Genomic DNA, 16,689 nt, shown 5'->3' on the forward strand with positions numbered 1-16,689 from the left:
GATATTACATGGAAGGATAAAGGGCATAAATGGTATCTGCCAGCTGCCTATTCCCTTTAAGAAATTTTCCTGGAAGCCCCATCCAATGACTTGAGAGTTTTTTGTTTGTTTTGCTGCACCACAAGGCTTGTGGAATCTTAGTTCCTTGACCAAGGATTGAACTGGCACCCTTGGCAGTGAAAGCTCAGAGTCCTAACCACCGGACAACCAGGGAATTCCTTGACTTGAGGGATTTTTTTTTTGTCTTAGCTGCAAGGGAGGCTGGTAAACATCTTTTAGCCTGGACCATTGCCATCTGCCATTAAATCAGGGTTCTGTTATTAAAGAAGCGGAGGTTGGATATAGCCTATGCCAGTAGCAATCTTTGCCACACCCCTGTAGCCGGGTGGTGAATGTGCTGGTGTGGAGAATGCCAGATATGTCAGCTTGAGAAGCATTTCCCACTAGACTGCCGCAGTTCTATGAGAGCAAGGATTTTTAGGTGTTCTGTTTACCCAGTGCCTTAGAATAATGCTGAGCACACAATAGGCTCTCAATAAGAATTGAATGAATGTGCTTCTGGCTAACACTCCAAGGAGCAGGAAGAAAACTTAAAATCATTTGGAGTGTGGAAGAAGTTTTAAAAAATATATACTTGTTGACTTGCCTCCAGTTTTTTATTTTGAAAACTTTCACTCTTATAGAAAAGTTACAAAAGTAGTACAATGAGCACTCATATACCCTTTACCTTGATTCACCACTGTTAATTTCACTTCTCCTTTCCACTTGAAAGTAAGTTGCAGACATTACAATACTTCCCACCTAAACACTGTCTTCCAAGCTCTTAGAAACAAGGACATCTCCTACCCAACTCACAATACTCCACAATTTTAACATTAGAGTAACAGGATCAACTGTGTATTACCTAATATGCACTCCATGTTAAAATGTATCCAGTTATACCAACAATAGCTTTGTTCTTCATATTTTTTTTTTTTCAAATTCAGGATCCTATCCAGTCAAGGACTGTGGATTGCATTTTGATGTGAATGTCATCTCTCTTGCTGTCCTTTGATCTGGAGCAGTTCCACAAGCCTGTTTTTTTTTTTTTCCTTTTATGACATTGACATTTTTGAAGACTCCAAGCTAGTTGTTCTGTAAGGTATTTTTGCTTGGGTTTGTTTAATTCTTTATTCATGATTCAATTCAAGTTAAATGTTTTGGCCAAGAATAATTCAGAGATGATGCTGTGTCCTCGGTGTATCACATCCCGAGGGACATGCTGTCTGTTTATGTCCTTTTTGGCTGATTGGGTTAAGGTGTGTGTGTGTTTGTGTGTGCATATGTGTATGTGTGTGTGTGTGTGCTCGATCTCGACCGACTCTTTGTGACCCCATGGACTGTAACCCGCCAGGCTCCTCTATCCATGGAATTTTTCAGGCAAGAATACTGGAGTGGGTTGCCATGTCCTCCTCCAGGGGATCTCCCTGACCCAAGGATCGAACCAGTATCTCTTGTGTCTTCTGTATCGGCAGGTGTATTCTTTACCACTGTGCCACCCGGGAAGTCCTTGGGTTAAGGTGGAGTCTGCCAGATTTCTCCATTGCAAAGATTTCTTTCCTTCCTTCTAGTTAATGAGTCATCTGTGGGATTATACTGGAGATTGTGTGAATATCCTGTGCCCCAACAATTTTTATTTCTTTTTTTAAAAAATATTTTATGACCCAGAGGGATGGGATGGAGGGAGGAGAGGGAGGGGATTCTGTCCCTTCCCTCTTGACTGATTCACATTGTTGTATGGCAGAAAGCAACACAACATTGTAAACCAATTTTCCTCCAATTAAAAAAATAAATTTAAAAATATTTTATGTAGTTTACTTTTTTGCCATACCACCCAGCTTGTGGGATCTCAGTTCCTCAACCAGGGATTGAACCCGTGCTCCCTGCAGTAAAATGTCAGAGTCCTAATCCCTGGACCACCAGAGAACTCCCATCCAACAACTTTCCACCCAAAGGTTTTAGCGTCCATTGCTGATCCTCTTCTGAATCAATTATTCCATCGGTGGTTACAAAATGCCTTGAGGATTTTGAAATATCCTTCTTTGTTCTAGCTTAAACAGTGCAGATTTTCCACAGAAACAAGCTGCTCTTGCTTTTTTCTTGAGGTCTTTTTTGTAGCTGGATTGCTCCTAGCCTGAATCTATTTATCTGTCTGTCCCTGTTCCCGTCCTTATTGATTTTTTCCCTCTTCTGGTTCAGAACTTCTTGGAAAGACTGGCCAAGAGTCCCTATATTCCAGTGTTTGTGGAGAAGACATTAAACTCAAGTGGGCAATAAAGCTTCAGGAACACGGATAGGTGGTGATGCTCATGATGATGATAACTAACATTTATTGAGCAGAGATGATGTGCTGAGAATTATCCTGTGATTTAGATGTGTTAAATAACCGTAGATTTTCAACAACCTTATGAGTTAGGTGTTATTTTTACCTTTATTTCAGAGGAAAGTGAGGTACAGAAAGGTTAGATGATTTGATCAAAGGCAAAGACCTAGTCGGTGGCAGATCTGGGCCCTGAATCCAGTGATCTCAGCTGAGATTATCCATCTGACTCACCTCAGCCCTTAACAAAGAGACTTTGGAAAGAGAAAGACTTTGAAGCAGTTAACAAGTGTCTTGTGAAAAGGCCGATACTGATATCAGTCAGGGTTCATTTCTAGAAGGAATAAACCAGTCTAGCTGTTCTAGACAGAAAGGAGTGTAATAGTAAAAATTAGGTAGTTAATTTTATGTGTCTGTTCGCCTGGGCCATGGTGCCCAGGTATTTGGTCAAACACTATTCTGGATGTTTCTGTGAGGGTGTTTTTGAATGAGGTTGACATTTAAATCAGCGGATTGTCCTCTGCCATGAGGGTGGGCCTCATCCAATCGGTTGAAGGCCTGATAGAACACAGAACTGACCTTCTCTGAGCAAGAGGAAGTTCTGCCAGCAGAATGGCTTTGGACTTGAACTGCAACATCCCCTCTTTCCAGGATATCCAGCTTCAGTGCACCCTACAGATTTTGGACTTGCCAACTTCCACAGTCATGTGAGCCAATTCCTTAAAATAAATCTCTGTCCTTCCCTTTCTGACTCTAGGGTTCCCTGGTGGCTCAGAGGTTAAAGCGTCTGCCTCCAATGCAGGAGACCCGTGTTCAATCCTTGGGTCAGGAAGAGCCCCTGGAGAAGGAAATGGTAACCCACTCCAGTATTCTTGCCTGGAGAATCCCATGGATGGAGAAGCCTACTCTATCTATATCTAAATCTGTATCTATACTTTTTATTGGTTCTGCTTTTCTGGAGAACCTTAATACACTTATAAAATCATTTAAAGGCTCAGAGGAGAAAGCTGTAGGCTTGGCCTCCAGAAATGATTCTCAAACAATGCTGCAGAACTGAACCAGAAATTGCTATTTCTGCCACAAGTGGAAAATGGGATTCAAGAGACTATCACAGGACTGTTGAATTCAAGAGCATATTGGGAAGACTGTTTATTCATCTGTAGTCTCAGCCTCCAGCTCGTTTGTCTCTACTCTGTTCTGTGATTATAGGGCTGAAAGCTTACAAACTACATTTGCCTAGACTCCTTTGCCATCTTCTGATTAATTTCTGCCAAGGAGAGAAGAAAGCAGGAACGTCCTCCAGCTCAGCATCCTCTCCGTCTCTGTGTATCATGGCTGGGGTCCCTGAGGAGAACACTAGGGAGGGTTCTTGAGATCAACACCTGTGAAAGCGAGCGCACTGAATGAAGCTTGGGCAGAGAAGAAGGTGAGCTGTGATGCATTCCCAATAAAGACCTCTCCTGACCTTCCGGGGGCTCTGGATGGCTCTTCAAATGGTCTTGAATCACACTCCTGTATTGAGTTGGACTCCTGTTGGACTCCTGGGTCTTTACATCTCCTTGTTCATCAGTCATTGGCTACACTGGAGTGAGGTGTGAATTTAGGCAAAGCAGTTTTATTCAGCCTGGGCAATTTCTAAAGAGAGCTGACGGCTAAGCATTCCCAACACCTGGAGAAGTAAGTTCGTTACTCCTGAATGGGATTTTGGGTCATTTATCATGGCATCTGCTACACAGTGGATAGCTCTAGTTTCAGCTGGAATACTGCAGAGTCCCCAGTCCTAGCTACTTTGTATGTTTCCTCCCCCGACAAATATACCAGCAGGATAATATGTCAGGCACCCTGGATTATCAAAGAACCAGCTGCAGGGAATCTGCATTCGAATATCGGAAAATCAGCTTCACTGTTCTCCTTTTGGAGCTTGGGCACCTATTGCAGGGGCTCCCTTCAGAGGCCAGAGCTAAACTGCCTTGGTGCCTCCTTGGAGATCCCAGCCACTGCTCTTGGTAATCTTGGAATCCACCAAGTGGGGTCTCATCTCTAAGACCCTGGATTCTGGGAGTACCACCTGACTTCCTTTGCTCCTTCAGACCCAGAGGTAATAGTGGATTTATTCCATTACAATCTTTGGGTTACCCTGACATCTTTTTTTTTTTTTTTCGCTCATCCAGCCTTCCAACACCTATGCAACCAATTAATCTGACTAAGAAAGCTGAGAGCCAAAGAATTAATGCTTTTTTAAAAAAATTCAAGCACTACCAAATCCTTTTTTATTTGACTCTAACATACAATTTTACATTTATTGTCTCTACAACATATCTCCTTGTATCCTGTAATCCCTGAACCTAGCTGTAACAGCATCTTCTCTCTTTAGTGATCCTATAGCGTCTCACTGACCATCATTCTCTAATTACTTTATTAATAGAGTCATCCATGCTGGGCCAATGGGACAGAGAGGTGAGACAAAGTTTATAATACTGGCAGGAGAGTGGTTGAAGGGATGCACTATGGAATCCAAGCTAACAGGAAGTCTGAGAAGGATGCTGCTGCTGCTGCTGCTAAGTCGCTTCAGTCGTGTCCGACTCTGTGTGACCCCACATACAGCAGCCCATTGGGCTGCGCTGTCCCTGGGATTCTCCAGGCAAGAACACTGGAGTGGGTTGCCATTTCCTTCTCCAATGCATGAAAGTGAAAAGTGAAAGTGAAGTTGCTCAGTCAAGTCCGACTCTTAGCGACCCCATGGACTACAGCCTACCAGGCTCCTCCGTCCATGGAGTTTCCAGGCAAGAGTACTGGAGTGGGATGCCATTGCCTTCTCCGAGAATTGATGCTTTTGAACTGTAGTGTTGGAGAAGACTCTTGAAAGTCCCTGGACTGCAAGGAGATCCAACCAGTCATTCCTAAAGGAGATCAGTCCTGGATGTTCATTGGAAGGACTGATGTTGAAGCTGAAACTCCAATACTTTGGATACCTCATGCGAAGAGCTGACTCATTGGAAAAGACCCTGATGCTGGGAAAGATTGAGGGCAGGAGGAGAAGGGGACAACAGAGGATGGAATGGTTGGATGGCATCACCCACTCAATGGATATGAGTTTGGGTAAACTCCGGGAGTTGGTGATGGACAGGGAGGCCTGGCATGCTGCGGTTCATAGGGTGGCAAAGATTCGGACCCGATTGAGCAACTGAACTGAACTGAACTGATTATTTAAAGTTTTATTTTTTGTTGAAGTATAGTTGACTTACAATGTTATATTAATTACTGCTGTACAGCAAAATGACTTAGTTATTAATATATATATGTATATATATATGATGTGGGTTCAACTTAGCATGCGTGTATATATATATATACACACACACACGTATATATGTATACATATACAAGAATACAAAAAAAGAACACAACACACACACACACATATATATATAGTCTTTTTCATATTCTTTTCCATTATGGTTTATCACAGGATGTTGAATATAGTTCTCTGTGCACACACTAGGATCTTATTTATCCATTCTATATGTACAAGGTTGCATCTGCCAATCCCAAACTCCCAATCCCATCCTCTCCCCTTTGGCAAGCACCAGTCTGCCCTCTATGGCCCCGATTCTGCTTCACAGATAACTTCATCTCTGTCACATTTTAGATTCCACATATAAGTGATATGGTATTTGTCTTTCATGTTTAGACTTAGTTCGCTTAGTAGTCAGGTCATCATCTCCAGTTGCCTAAATATCTGAATTTAAAACCCTCTTGCCTGAAATAACCCAGAGTGGTTCCATTTTCCTGACTGGACCCTGACTGATCCCTCTGCCACAAATAGGTGGAGATGGAAGATCACAAGGTTATCATCGAAACTGATGACTTCAACAATACATCCTGGGCTGGGACTCAGTGATTATGAGGTTGTTCTACCGCTTCTCGTTTGGTCAAGCCACTTGGCATTGAGATCTAACCCTGACTAGGGATTGAGCCTGTACCCTCTGAGTTGGGAGCACAGAGTCTTAATCACTGGACCACCAGGGAAGCCCTGTCCTACTGATTCTTGACACTTGTGAATGGGTAGGAATTTACTGGAATGCAGTGTGTGTGTGTGTGTGTGTGTGTGTGTGTGTATGTGCGCGCGCCCGCATGTGTGTGGTCAGTCGTCCTTGGCTCTTTGTGGCCCCATGGACTATAGCCCCCCAGGCTCCTCTGCCCATGGGATCTCCCAGGCAAGAATTCAGGGCTGGGGTGCCATTTCCTACTCCAGGGGATTTTCCCAACCCAGGGATGGAGCCCAAGTCTTTTGTGTCTCCAGCATTGACAGGCAGATTCTTTACCACTAGTGCCACCTGGGAAGCCCAACTGGGATCCTGCTGCAGAACAAAATCAAGACAGTGGGAGGAATGTCTATGTCTCCCTCCTCCCTTTTAAATCTCTTAGACTACACCTCATTGGCCAAAACTAACTTGCATCCAGAGCTTAACTGGAAAGGGGTCTGAGAAAGGTTTTTTGGTTTCCAGCTTCATGATGACACAGGGGAGGGAGGTTGGAAAGGATGCCTCTTGACCAATTAACCCTTCTGGCCCCATCAACAAAAGGCTGCCCCAAAACTTTACCAGTGGCAGTCATGGTAGGCAGGTGAGGCTGGGGGCCAGACTGTAGGGATTGAGTTAAGAATTGGGATAAATTAGGAGACTGAGAGGCTGGGGTAGTTTGAGCAAATCCAGGTCGATTGGAAGAGATAACAGGACCTGAGACAGTTGTTGGATGGATAAGACAGAAGTGAATGACGGAAATTCACGCTTTCGCTGCTGAGGGCCTGGGTTCAATCCCCAGAGGAGGAGCTAAGGAACTGCAAGCTGAGTGGCATGGCCAAATATAAAGAAAAAGTGACAGCAGTATGTTACATGGCAAAAAGGACTCTGCACATGTAATTGATGTTTCAAGCAACAAAATAGAGAGATTATCCTGGGTTATCTGAGCGAAAGTGTTAATCACTCAGTTGTGTCTGACTCTTTGTGATCCCGTGGACTGTAGCCCATCAGGCTCCTCTGTCCATGGAATTTCCTAGGCAAGAATACTGGAGTGGGTTGCCATTCCCTTCTCCAGGGAATTTTCCCAACCTAGGGATCAAACCCAGGTCTGCCACGTTGCAGGCAGATTCTTTACTGTCTGAGCCACCAGGGAGCTTATATGAGTGGGCTCAGTCTAATCCCATGAACCTTATAAAAGCAGAGGACTTTCTGTGGCTGGGGTCAGAGAATCGATACTGAAGGAGAAATCAGAGAGGTTCAAAGTGTGAGAAGGATTCTAGCCAGGGTTGCTGGAAGGGGCCCGCATAGAAACCACCAGAAGGAATGTAGGCAGCCTCTAAGAGTAAGACCGATTCCTGCTGGACACCTAGGGAGGAAGCAAGACCTCGGTCCTACAGTTGTGGGGACAATTCTGCCAGCAACGTGTTTGAGCTTAGAAACAGATTCTTCCCCTGAGCCTCTGGGAGGGAAGGCAGCCCTGATAACACTTGATTTTGGCCTGGTGATAGACCCTAAGCAGAGGACCCAGTGGAGCCCCCTCAAAATTCCCATCTACAGAAACTGTAAAATAATAAACATGTGTTGTTTTAAATGGCTAAATGTGTGGTAATGTATCATGGAAGCCACAAAAACATAAAAAAATAAAATAAGAGAGAAAAAGCCTCCAGATGAGCAGTCTCTCTGCCTGATGGTGTCCGTGCGTGTTGCCTCAGCCTGCAGAGGAAGGCTTGGCCCAGCGTGAGCAGTTTCTGGGGCCTGAGTCCTAATGATATAAAGGAGTCACCCGGTTTGTGATATTTTTCTGACTTATTCAGAAGTGGGTTAATAAGCAAGGTGGCGCAGGTCCTTCCCTGGTGGTACAGTGGGGAAGAATCCGCCTGCCAATGAGGGGGACATAGGCCTGATCCCTGGCCCGGGAAGATTCCACATGCTGCAGAACAACCAAGCCCGTGGGCCACAACTACTGAGCCTGCACCCTAGAACCCACAAGCCGCAACCACTGAAGCCTGTACACCTAGAGCCTGTGCTCCACAGCAAGGGAAACCACTACAATGGGAAGCCCACGCATCACAGCGCAGAGTGGCCCTGCTCGCAGCATCTAGAGAGAGCCCATGTGCAGCAGTGAAGACCCAGTGCAACCAAAAACAAAATCCATTAATTATTTCTAAAAATTAGCAAGGAAGGGAAGAATTACAAAGTAGCAGGACAATACTATAGAGGTTAGTGATATGGTTATTATCTTGATTGTGGTGGTGGTTCCACAGATGAGTTCGTATATCAAAAGTGATCAAGTTGTAAATTTAAATATGTGCCATTTACTGTATGTCATTTGTATCTCAAGAATACATGTAAACTATACATAAAAAATAGACACAGTGAAGACATGAAAAGACAAGCCATGGAGGGGGAGAAGATATTTGCAAAACTATTTTTGAATAAAGGCGTTTTATCCAGAATATGTTTTTGAAAACTTGCAACTCAGTAATAAGCCAAAGAACCCAATAAAACTGAGAAAAAAAAACATTTCAACAGACACTTCACCAACGAAGATATATGGATTGCAGATAACAATAGGAAAGCATGCTCATCATTGTTAGTCATTAGGGAAATGTAAATTAAAATCGAAGAATTGGTGCTTTCGAACTGTGGTGTTGGAGAAGACTCTTGAGAGTCCCTTGGACTGCAAGGAGATCAAACCAGTCAATCCTAAAGGGAATCAACCCAGAATATTCATTGGAAAGACTGATGCTGAAGCTGAAGCTCCAATACTTTGGCCGCCTGATGCAAAGAGCTGACTCATTGGAAAAGACCCAGATGCTGGGAAAGATTGAAGGCTGGAGGAGAAGGGGACGCCAGAGGATAAGATGATTGGATGGTATCACCAACTCGATGGACATGAGTTTGAGCAAACTCCAGGAGATAGTGGAGGACAGAGGAGCCTGGGGTACTACAGTCCATGGAGTAACAAAGAGGTGGACACGACTTAGTGAGTGAACAACAACAACAACAAAATCATAATCAGTTCAGTTCAGTTCATGAATCGCAGCACGCCAGGCCTCCCTGTCCATCACCATCTCCTGGAGTTCACTCAAACTCACATCCATCGAGTCCGTGATGCCATCCAGCCATCTCATCCTCTGTTGTCCCCTTCTCCTCCTGCCCCCAATCTCTCCCAGCATCAGAGTCTTCCAATGAGTCAACTCTTCGCATGAGGTGGCCAAAGTACTGGTGTTTCAGCTTTAGTATCATTCCTTCCAAAGAATACCCAGGGCTGATCTCCTTTAGAATGGACTGGTTGGATCTCCTTGCAGTCCAAGGGACTCTCCGGGGTCTTCTCCAACACCACAGTTCAAAAGCATCAATTCTTCGGCGCTCAGCTTTCTTCACAGTCCAACTCTCACATCCATACATGACCACTGGAAAAACCATAGCCTTGACTAGACGGACATTTGTTGGCAAAGTAATGTCTCTGCTTTTCAATATGCTATCTAGGTTGGTCATAAATTTTCTTCCAAGGAGTAAGCATCTTTTAATTTCATGGCTGCAAAGTCAAAATAAGACACCATTATTCATCCACCTGAATGACTTTAAACAGAAAGATTTAAAGAAGCAAGTGCTGAGACTTCTCTAGCGGTCCAGTGGTTAAGAATCCACTTTCCAATGCAGTGGGTGTAGATTTGATCCCTGGTTAGGGAACTAAAATCCCACATGCCAGGCATGCTCTGAAATAGGGAAGCCAGCACAACATGACAAAGACCCAACACAACCCCAAACAAAACAAAATAAAGAAACTAACAAAAATCAAGTGCTGGAGAGTTTGAGAGTAACTGGACTGCGAACTCCGTGAGGGCAGGGCCTGGGCTCTCTTTGTCATCACAGTGCCCCCTCATCACCCAGTTCAGGGCCTGGCACAGAGCAGATGTTTATTGAGTAAGTGGACAAAATTATTTGGGAAGACATTTTTTGATGACTTCTGGAGTCCCAGAGCAATTGGACCATCTCTCCTAGGGGTTCTCCCTTTATATCTCTCTTATGATGATGCTTGCCTGAGCATTTCCATCTCAGCCTGATAATTCAAGATAATTTCATCTCAAAATACTTAATTTAATCATCACATCCTTAAAGAATCTTTTTTTTTCCCTTCCATAAGTAAGGTCACTTTTATAGGTCCCAGGGTTGGGCTGTGGATATCTCTGGGAGAGTCGCTTTTCAGCTTACCACAAGAAAGATCATAAAATCTTTCTTAGAGCAGTCACCTCCTCTCAAGCCGAATTCCCCTCAGCATGGGTCAGAATCCGACCCCTGTGAGAAGTTTCCTGTCTCTCTTCTTCTTCTTTTGGCGCGCTTTGTGGCATGATGAGATCTTAGTTTCTCGACCAGGGATCAAACTCCGTCCTCCTGCAGTGGAAACGCAGAGTCCTAACCACTGTACCGCCAGCGAAGTCCCAAAACACGTGCTCTCTTTTCCCTCTAGAGTCCCTCTCCGCTCTGCTCTAGGTAGGGGTGTGTGGATTACATCCGTTGGGACTCCCTTGCCTTCTGCCTTCCAGCTGGGTTCAGCCATGGGAGGTGTTAGCAGAAAATTGAAGGGAGAAAAAGAGAGCAGGTGGATATTGACTCTCCTGACTAGCTCCCGGCTGGGTTGGCAGCAGCGATGTTGCAAGAATCTGTGTCAGGGGACTGGGAATCACTCCCTCCCAGGTCCCTTCTGGTTTAGGAACTGTGGTAGCTTCCGGCTGTTGGCTGGGCGGGGGTGCTGCCCTCTGTTGGTCTCTCTTAGCTATGCTCCAGCATCTTTGTACAGTTGTTGCTTCAGTAAATCTCTTGCCCTATCTGATCGTTTGGTCTCCCTAGAGAATCGAGAGGATCGTGGCTGATACAGTCACCTGGTAAAGCCTACGCTAGTCCCCAGCAAGAGCACTAGTGCAGGTTGGTTTAGGTCAATCAAGAATGACGTTGATGGAGGGGAGGGGGAAGAATTCCCGGGCAGTTCAGTAGTTAGGACTCCATGTTTCCATTGTGTGGGTCACAGGCTCCATCCCTGATCCCTGATCCAGTTCCCAGCAAGCTACATTTCACTGCCCAAAATAAAAAATATACAAATTATTTTTAAAGAAAAGAATAATTGGGGAGGGGACTGTGCTGAAAAGAATGACCTGAGAAATTTTGTTGGGCTGCCCACAACCGTGTCTCCTTTAACCATATTAGTGATAGGGCTTTAAGATAGAGCTTCCTCTCTTATTCGACAGTTCACACGTTAGAAAAAAAATTTTTAATGATGATAAATTGGTTTAATAACGAGTCCTTATGTTATGCCAGGGATTGTGTCTTGGTACTTGACATGATTTAACACATTTAATTCCCACTACCTCCCAATGGGGGCAGGATATTATAATTTATTTTACTGATTGGAAACTAAAAGCTTAACTGACTTGCCCCAGGTCATGCAGTAACTAAGTGAGCTTTGGTTGCGATTCCAAGATCTCTCTGACCTCAGAGCTCACATTTTCAACCATGACCACCATCCTTTCTCAGACTTGAGATACTTCTGTCCATCAGATGAGATGCTAATCTCTTGGCATATATTGTTTCTAATCTATGGAAGAACCTCTTTACTTGAATACATGTCACCATCATCTCTCAACAAACTCCCTCATCTACTCTTAGGTACTTCAGGGAGCTCTCCTCCTCTGAGGCCTGAACTTTTAAAAACAAATCTGAGCAGTTGTATCTTTGATTAAAACTCTGCAATGAATCCCTGTGTATCTTACAGAAAAATCCAAATGCTTAAAGATTTCACAGACACCAAAGGCCCTGGTCCCAATCTGCCTGCCTAACCTCACTCCCAGTCATCCCTCTGAGGAGTTCTGGACTCCCGCACACTGACCTTCCTTCTGTTTCTCAAACTTTAATGACAAGAGTCCTCCCCAGACTGAAGTTCCTGGGAGGATAGAGACCTGTGGCTCTGTATCCACAATACTGGCAAATAGCGGGCAACTAGGAAACACTATCTGTGTAGAATGAGTGAATGGCTGCAGGGGTGAATAAATGAAACTTTCAAAGTGAGGAATTCCTAAGTTGTTTTCTTTAAGAATTTTTTTACAACTGTTATTATTTATTTATTTGATTGTGCTGAGTGTTAGTCAAAGCACACGATCTTCTATCTTTGTTGGGGCACACAGGATCTTTAGATGTGGCATTCGAACTCTTGCAGCATGTGGGATCCAGTGCCCTGACCAGGGATCAAACCCAGACCCCCTGCATTGGGAGCAAGGAGTCTTAGTCACTGGACCACCAAGGAAGTCCCCTTAAGTTATTTTCAGATGAAGAATCAAATTCAGGTCCGAGTTCAAAGTCAGGCTTCCTCCACTCTCACTGTCTCAGAATGATTTCTCTCGCTAGTAAGTATAACACCACTTAATAAATGAAAATGAACTGACACCAGGAGAAAAGAATACCCCCCGGGACACAGGGTTTGCAAACACGGGGACACATAAATAGCAGGACCCAGAGTATTATAACTGTGAACTTTGACATCTGTGATCCCCAGATCCCTGAATGAGACTTACTTGGGCGGGGAGAGCCAAGAGTGACAGACTCATAGAATCCCCCAAAGGCATTGAAGGTTCAAATCAGAGGACCAGCCCTGTAATGGTTAGAGGAACCCACGCAATTATGTAAGTAAGACTGGTTCCTGGTATGTGGGGGTCAGTGACCAAAGTGACCCAGGAATCAAGTCTTCTACTGACCACCTGAGATGATATTCTGTGGCCGTGCATCCTGCAGAAATGGGTGCATCCAGGGAATGTGTTCTAGTCTTGGGGAAGAACTAGTGTCTCTTGCACCCACTGTGGGTGGGTTAAGGTTCAGTCGATGGTGGCAGAGAAGCCATCTGCTGGTGTTCTACCCACTCCAATATTCTTGCCTGGAGAATTACAGGACAGAGGAGCCTGGTGGGCTACAGCCCATGGGGTTGCAAAGAGTCAGACACAACTGAATCGACTTATCAGCACAGTAACAATAAGGCAAACTCCATCAATAGATGCTAAAACCAATGGGTCAGGGTTTGAGAAGTAATAGGGATTTACGTGGCATCAAAGTCTCCCCACGTCCTTATTTACTCCAAAGAGAAATATAGTCTCAGTACAGTGGAGAAACTTGGCAGGCACCATCTGAAAAAATAAAAATAAGAAAAACAAGAAGCTGTTAAATTCTGATTAGAGCACAGCTCTGCTTGTACTGGCTACCTCTCAAATACATGATAGCTACATGTCATCTGGAGACCATACTGAACAGCTCATCTTAAATGGACCCCACTGTTTGAGATTTCTCATCCTATATAGTAATAAATGTTCTCATTATTAAGGCATTTTTAGTTAATATTGCTTTACTTAGAATACATTCTAGGGAATTCCCTGGTGGTTCAGTGGTTAAGACTCTGTGCATCCAATCCAAGGGGTGCTAGTTTGATCCCTGGTCAGGGAACTAAGATCCCACATGCCCAGTCATGGCTTAAAAAAAAACCCCAAATCTAATAATAATAAAAATTTAAAATAAAATAAATTTAAAAGAAGGGGTTTAAAAAAGAATGCTTTCTAGTGACGCTGTCACACCATCACATAGGTACTGTGGGAGGATCAATGCTACTGCTGCTGCTGCTGCTGCTAAGTCTCTTCAGTCGTGTCCGACTCTGTGCGACCCCATAGACAGCAGCCCACCAGGCTCTCCCATCCCTGGGATTCTCCAGGCAAGAACACTGGAGTGGGTTGCCGTTTCCTTCTCCAATGCATGAAAGTGAAAAGGGAAAGTGAAGTCGCTCAGTCATGTCCCACTCTTAGCGACCCCATGGACTGCAGCCCACCAGGCTCCTCCGTTCATGGGATTTTCCAGGCAAGAGTACTGGAGTGGGTTCCATTGCCTTCTCCGGGGGGGATCAATAATCGCCCCCAAAGATGCCAACCCCCCATCCCTGACCTGAGAATAAATCTTATTACACATGCAGGTGAAATTAGAAGATCTGAAGATATAATTAAGATTTATGGACTTTGAAATAGAGAGATTATCCTGGATTCCCTGAGTAGACTCAATCTACACACACATTCTTTTTTAAATTTATTTATTTTAAAAATTAATTAATTTATTTATTTTACTTTACAATATTATATTGGTTTTGGCATACATTGACATGAATCTGTCATGGGTGTACATGTGTTCCCCATCCTGAACCCCCCTCCCACCTCCCTCCCCATCTCATCCCTCTGGGTCATCTCAGCGCACCAGCCCTGAGCACCTTGTATCAGGCATCAAACCTAGACTGGCGATTTGTTTCACATACGATATTATACATGTTTCAATGCCATTCTCCCATATCATCCCACCCTCGCCCTCTCCCACAGAGTCCAAAAGACTGTTCTATACATCTGTGTCTCTTTTGCTGTCTCGAATACAGGGTTATCGTTACCATCTTTCTAAATTCCATATATATGTGTTAGTATACTGTATTGGTGTTTTTCTTTCTGGCTTACTTCATTCTGTATAATAGGCTCCAGTTTCATCCACCTCATTAGAACTGATTTAAATGTATTCTTTTTAATGGCTGAGTAATACTCCATTGTGTATATGTACCACAGCTTTCTTATCCATTTGTCTGCTGATGGACATCTAGGTTGCTTCCATGTCCTGGCTATTATAAACAGTGCTGCGATGAACATTGGGGTACACGTGTCTCTTTCAATTCTGGTTTCCTTGGTGTGTACGCCCAGCAGTGGGATTGCTGGGTCATATGGCAGTTCTATTTCCAGTTTTTTAGGAAATCTCCACACTGTTCTCCATAGTGGCTGTACTAGTTTGCATCCCCACCAACAGTGTAAGAGGGTTCCCTTTTCTCCACATCCTCTCCAGCATTTATTGCTTGTAGACTTTTGGATCGCAGCCATTCTGACTGGCATGAAATGGTACCTCACACGTTCTTAAAAGCAGAGAGATTTCTCAGGCTGAAGATAGAAGAGAAATGTGGCAAAGGGAGAAATGAGAGGGACTGCGAGGATAAGGAGGATTTGACTCACGATTGCTGACTCTGAGACCTAGTGTCCTCGTTAATGGACCAAGAGCTAAGGATGGGCCAAAGGAAAGGAAAGGAACAGCAAAGGAAATGGAACCTTAGTCTGACAACGATAAGGAACAGAATCCTGCCGACAACTTAAATGAGTTTGAAAGGGGATCCTTTCCTGAGCCTCTGAAACTATCCAGCCAGCCACTTTGACTTAGCCTGTGAGACCCACAGCAGAGAAACTACCCAAGGCCACCCAGATTCCTGACCTGTGTAAGTGTGAGATAATGAATTTGTGTTCTCTGGAGTCGTTCAATTTGTGAGAATTTGTTGTGGCACCCCCCCCAAAAAAATTCACGTACACAAACACAGAGACCCACACCAGAGGAAGTATCATTTTCTCATAAAAAGTACATTTTATTATAAAAAGTAGAAAAATAAACATACTGGGTCTGAGTTTGAGAAATGTCATCCATAAATAAAGAAATAATTATTTGGAGGCAATAAATAAAAAAAAAAACTGGTTTTGATGCATTAAAAATATCTAAAAAGGTAGGACAGGTTGCAGGCGGGTCTCCAGGGTCAGACACACTGGTCTCCACTGGCAACACATTTCAGGTCCCGGGTGAGGAGGCGGAAGAGGTTGAACATCACGGAGGCTTCGAGGCAGTCCTGGGACTCCTGAGGGAAGAGGGGGACGGCTCAGTATCTCCCACGCCTGGGATCCCAGCTGCCCCGGACGTCAGTTTGCCTTGTCCACTCACTCACCTTCTTCCGGGCCTCCTGGAGCCGGTGCAGCCAGTGGTGGAGGCGGCCCCGGGGCCTGGGGCCTGCTGTGGGCTGAGCTGGGATCTGGGGGCAGAGGAGAGAGGGGTGAGGCTGTGAGGTGGAGCCGGGGACCGAGGGGGATCCCCAGGTGGTCAGAGCCCAGACCCGGCCCGGGGCCCCAGCACTCACACAGGCCTGGAGCTTGGAGTGGATGTGCTGCAGCGTGAGAAGGGGCTGCTCCAGGCTGTGGCCCAGGGACGAGTTAGCCATGGCCTCCAGGACCGCCAGCGTCAGGGCCAGCTCTGCCTCCAGAGCCACGGGGCGCTCCCACACCTGAGGAGGAGACAGAAGACACGTGAGAGCTGCACGTGAGAGGGACCAGGTGAGGGGGGCAGGTGAGGGGACAGGTGAGGGGACAGGTGAGGGGGCAGGTGAGGGGACAGGTGAGGGGACAGGTGAGGGGGCAGGTGAGGGGGCAGGTGAGGGGGCAG

General features: G+C 45.0%; 1 protein-coding gene and 1 pseudogene across 1 annotated transcript in view; both read right to left on the minus strand.

Annotated features, from left to right (window-relative positions):
* LOC120873281 overlaps nt 1-6,873 on the minus strand; it is a 37,598-nt pseudogene extending 30,725 nt beyond the window's left edge.
* Nucleotides 6,874-16,012: 9,139 nt separating this feature from the next.
* The window catches only part of LOC120872455 (interferon lambda-3-like), a 1,494-nt gene continuing 817 nt past the window's right edge, over nt 16,013-16,689 (minus strand). Inside the window, exons 3-5 of the mRNA XM_040252834.1 lie at nt 16,388-16,531; nt 16,199-16,282; nt 16,013-16,108 (exon numbers count right to left, since the gene is read on the minus strand). Coding sequence (XP_040108768.1) covers nt 16,013-16,108; nt 16,199-16,282; nt 16,388-16,531 — 324 coding nt within the window. The remainder of the gene's footprint in view (nt 16,109-16,198; nt 16,283-16,387; nt 16,532-16,689) is intronic.

The sequence above is a fragment of the Oryx dammah genome, unplaced genomic scaffold, assembly GCF_014754425.2.
Source record: "Oryx dammah isolate SB20612 unplaced genomic scaffold, SCBI_Odam_1.1 HiC_scaffold_13, whole genome shotgun sequence".
Lineage (NCBI taxonomy): Eukaryota > Metazoa > Chordata > Mammalia > Artiodactyla > Bovidae > Oryx > Oryx dammah.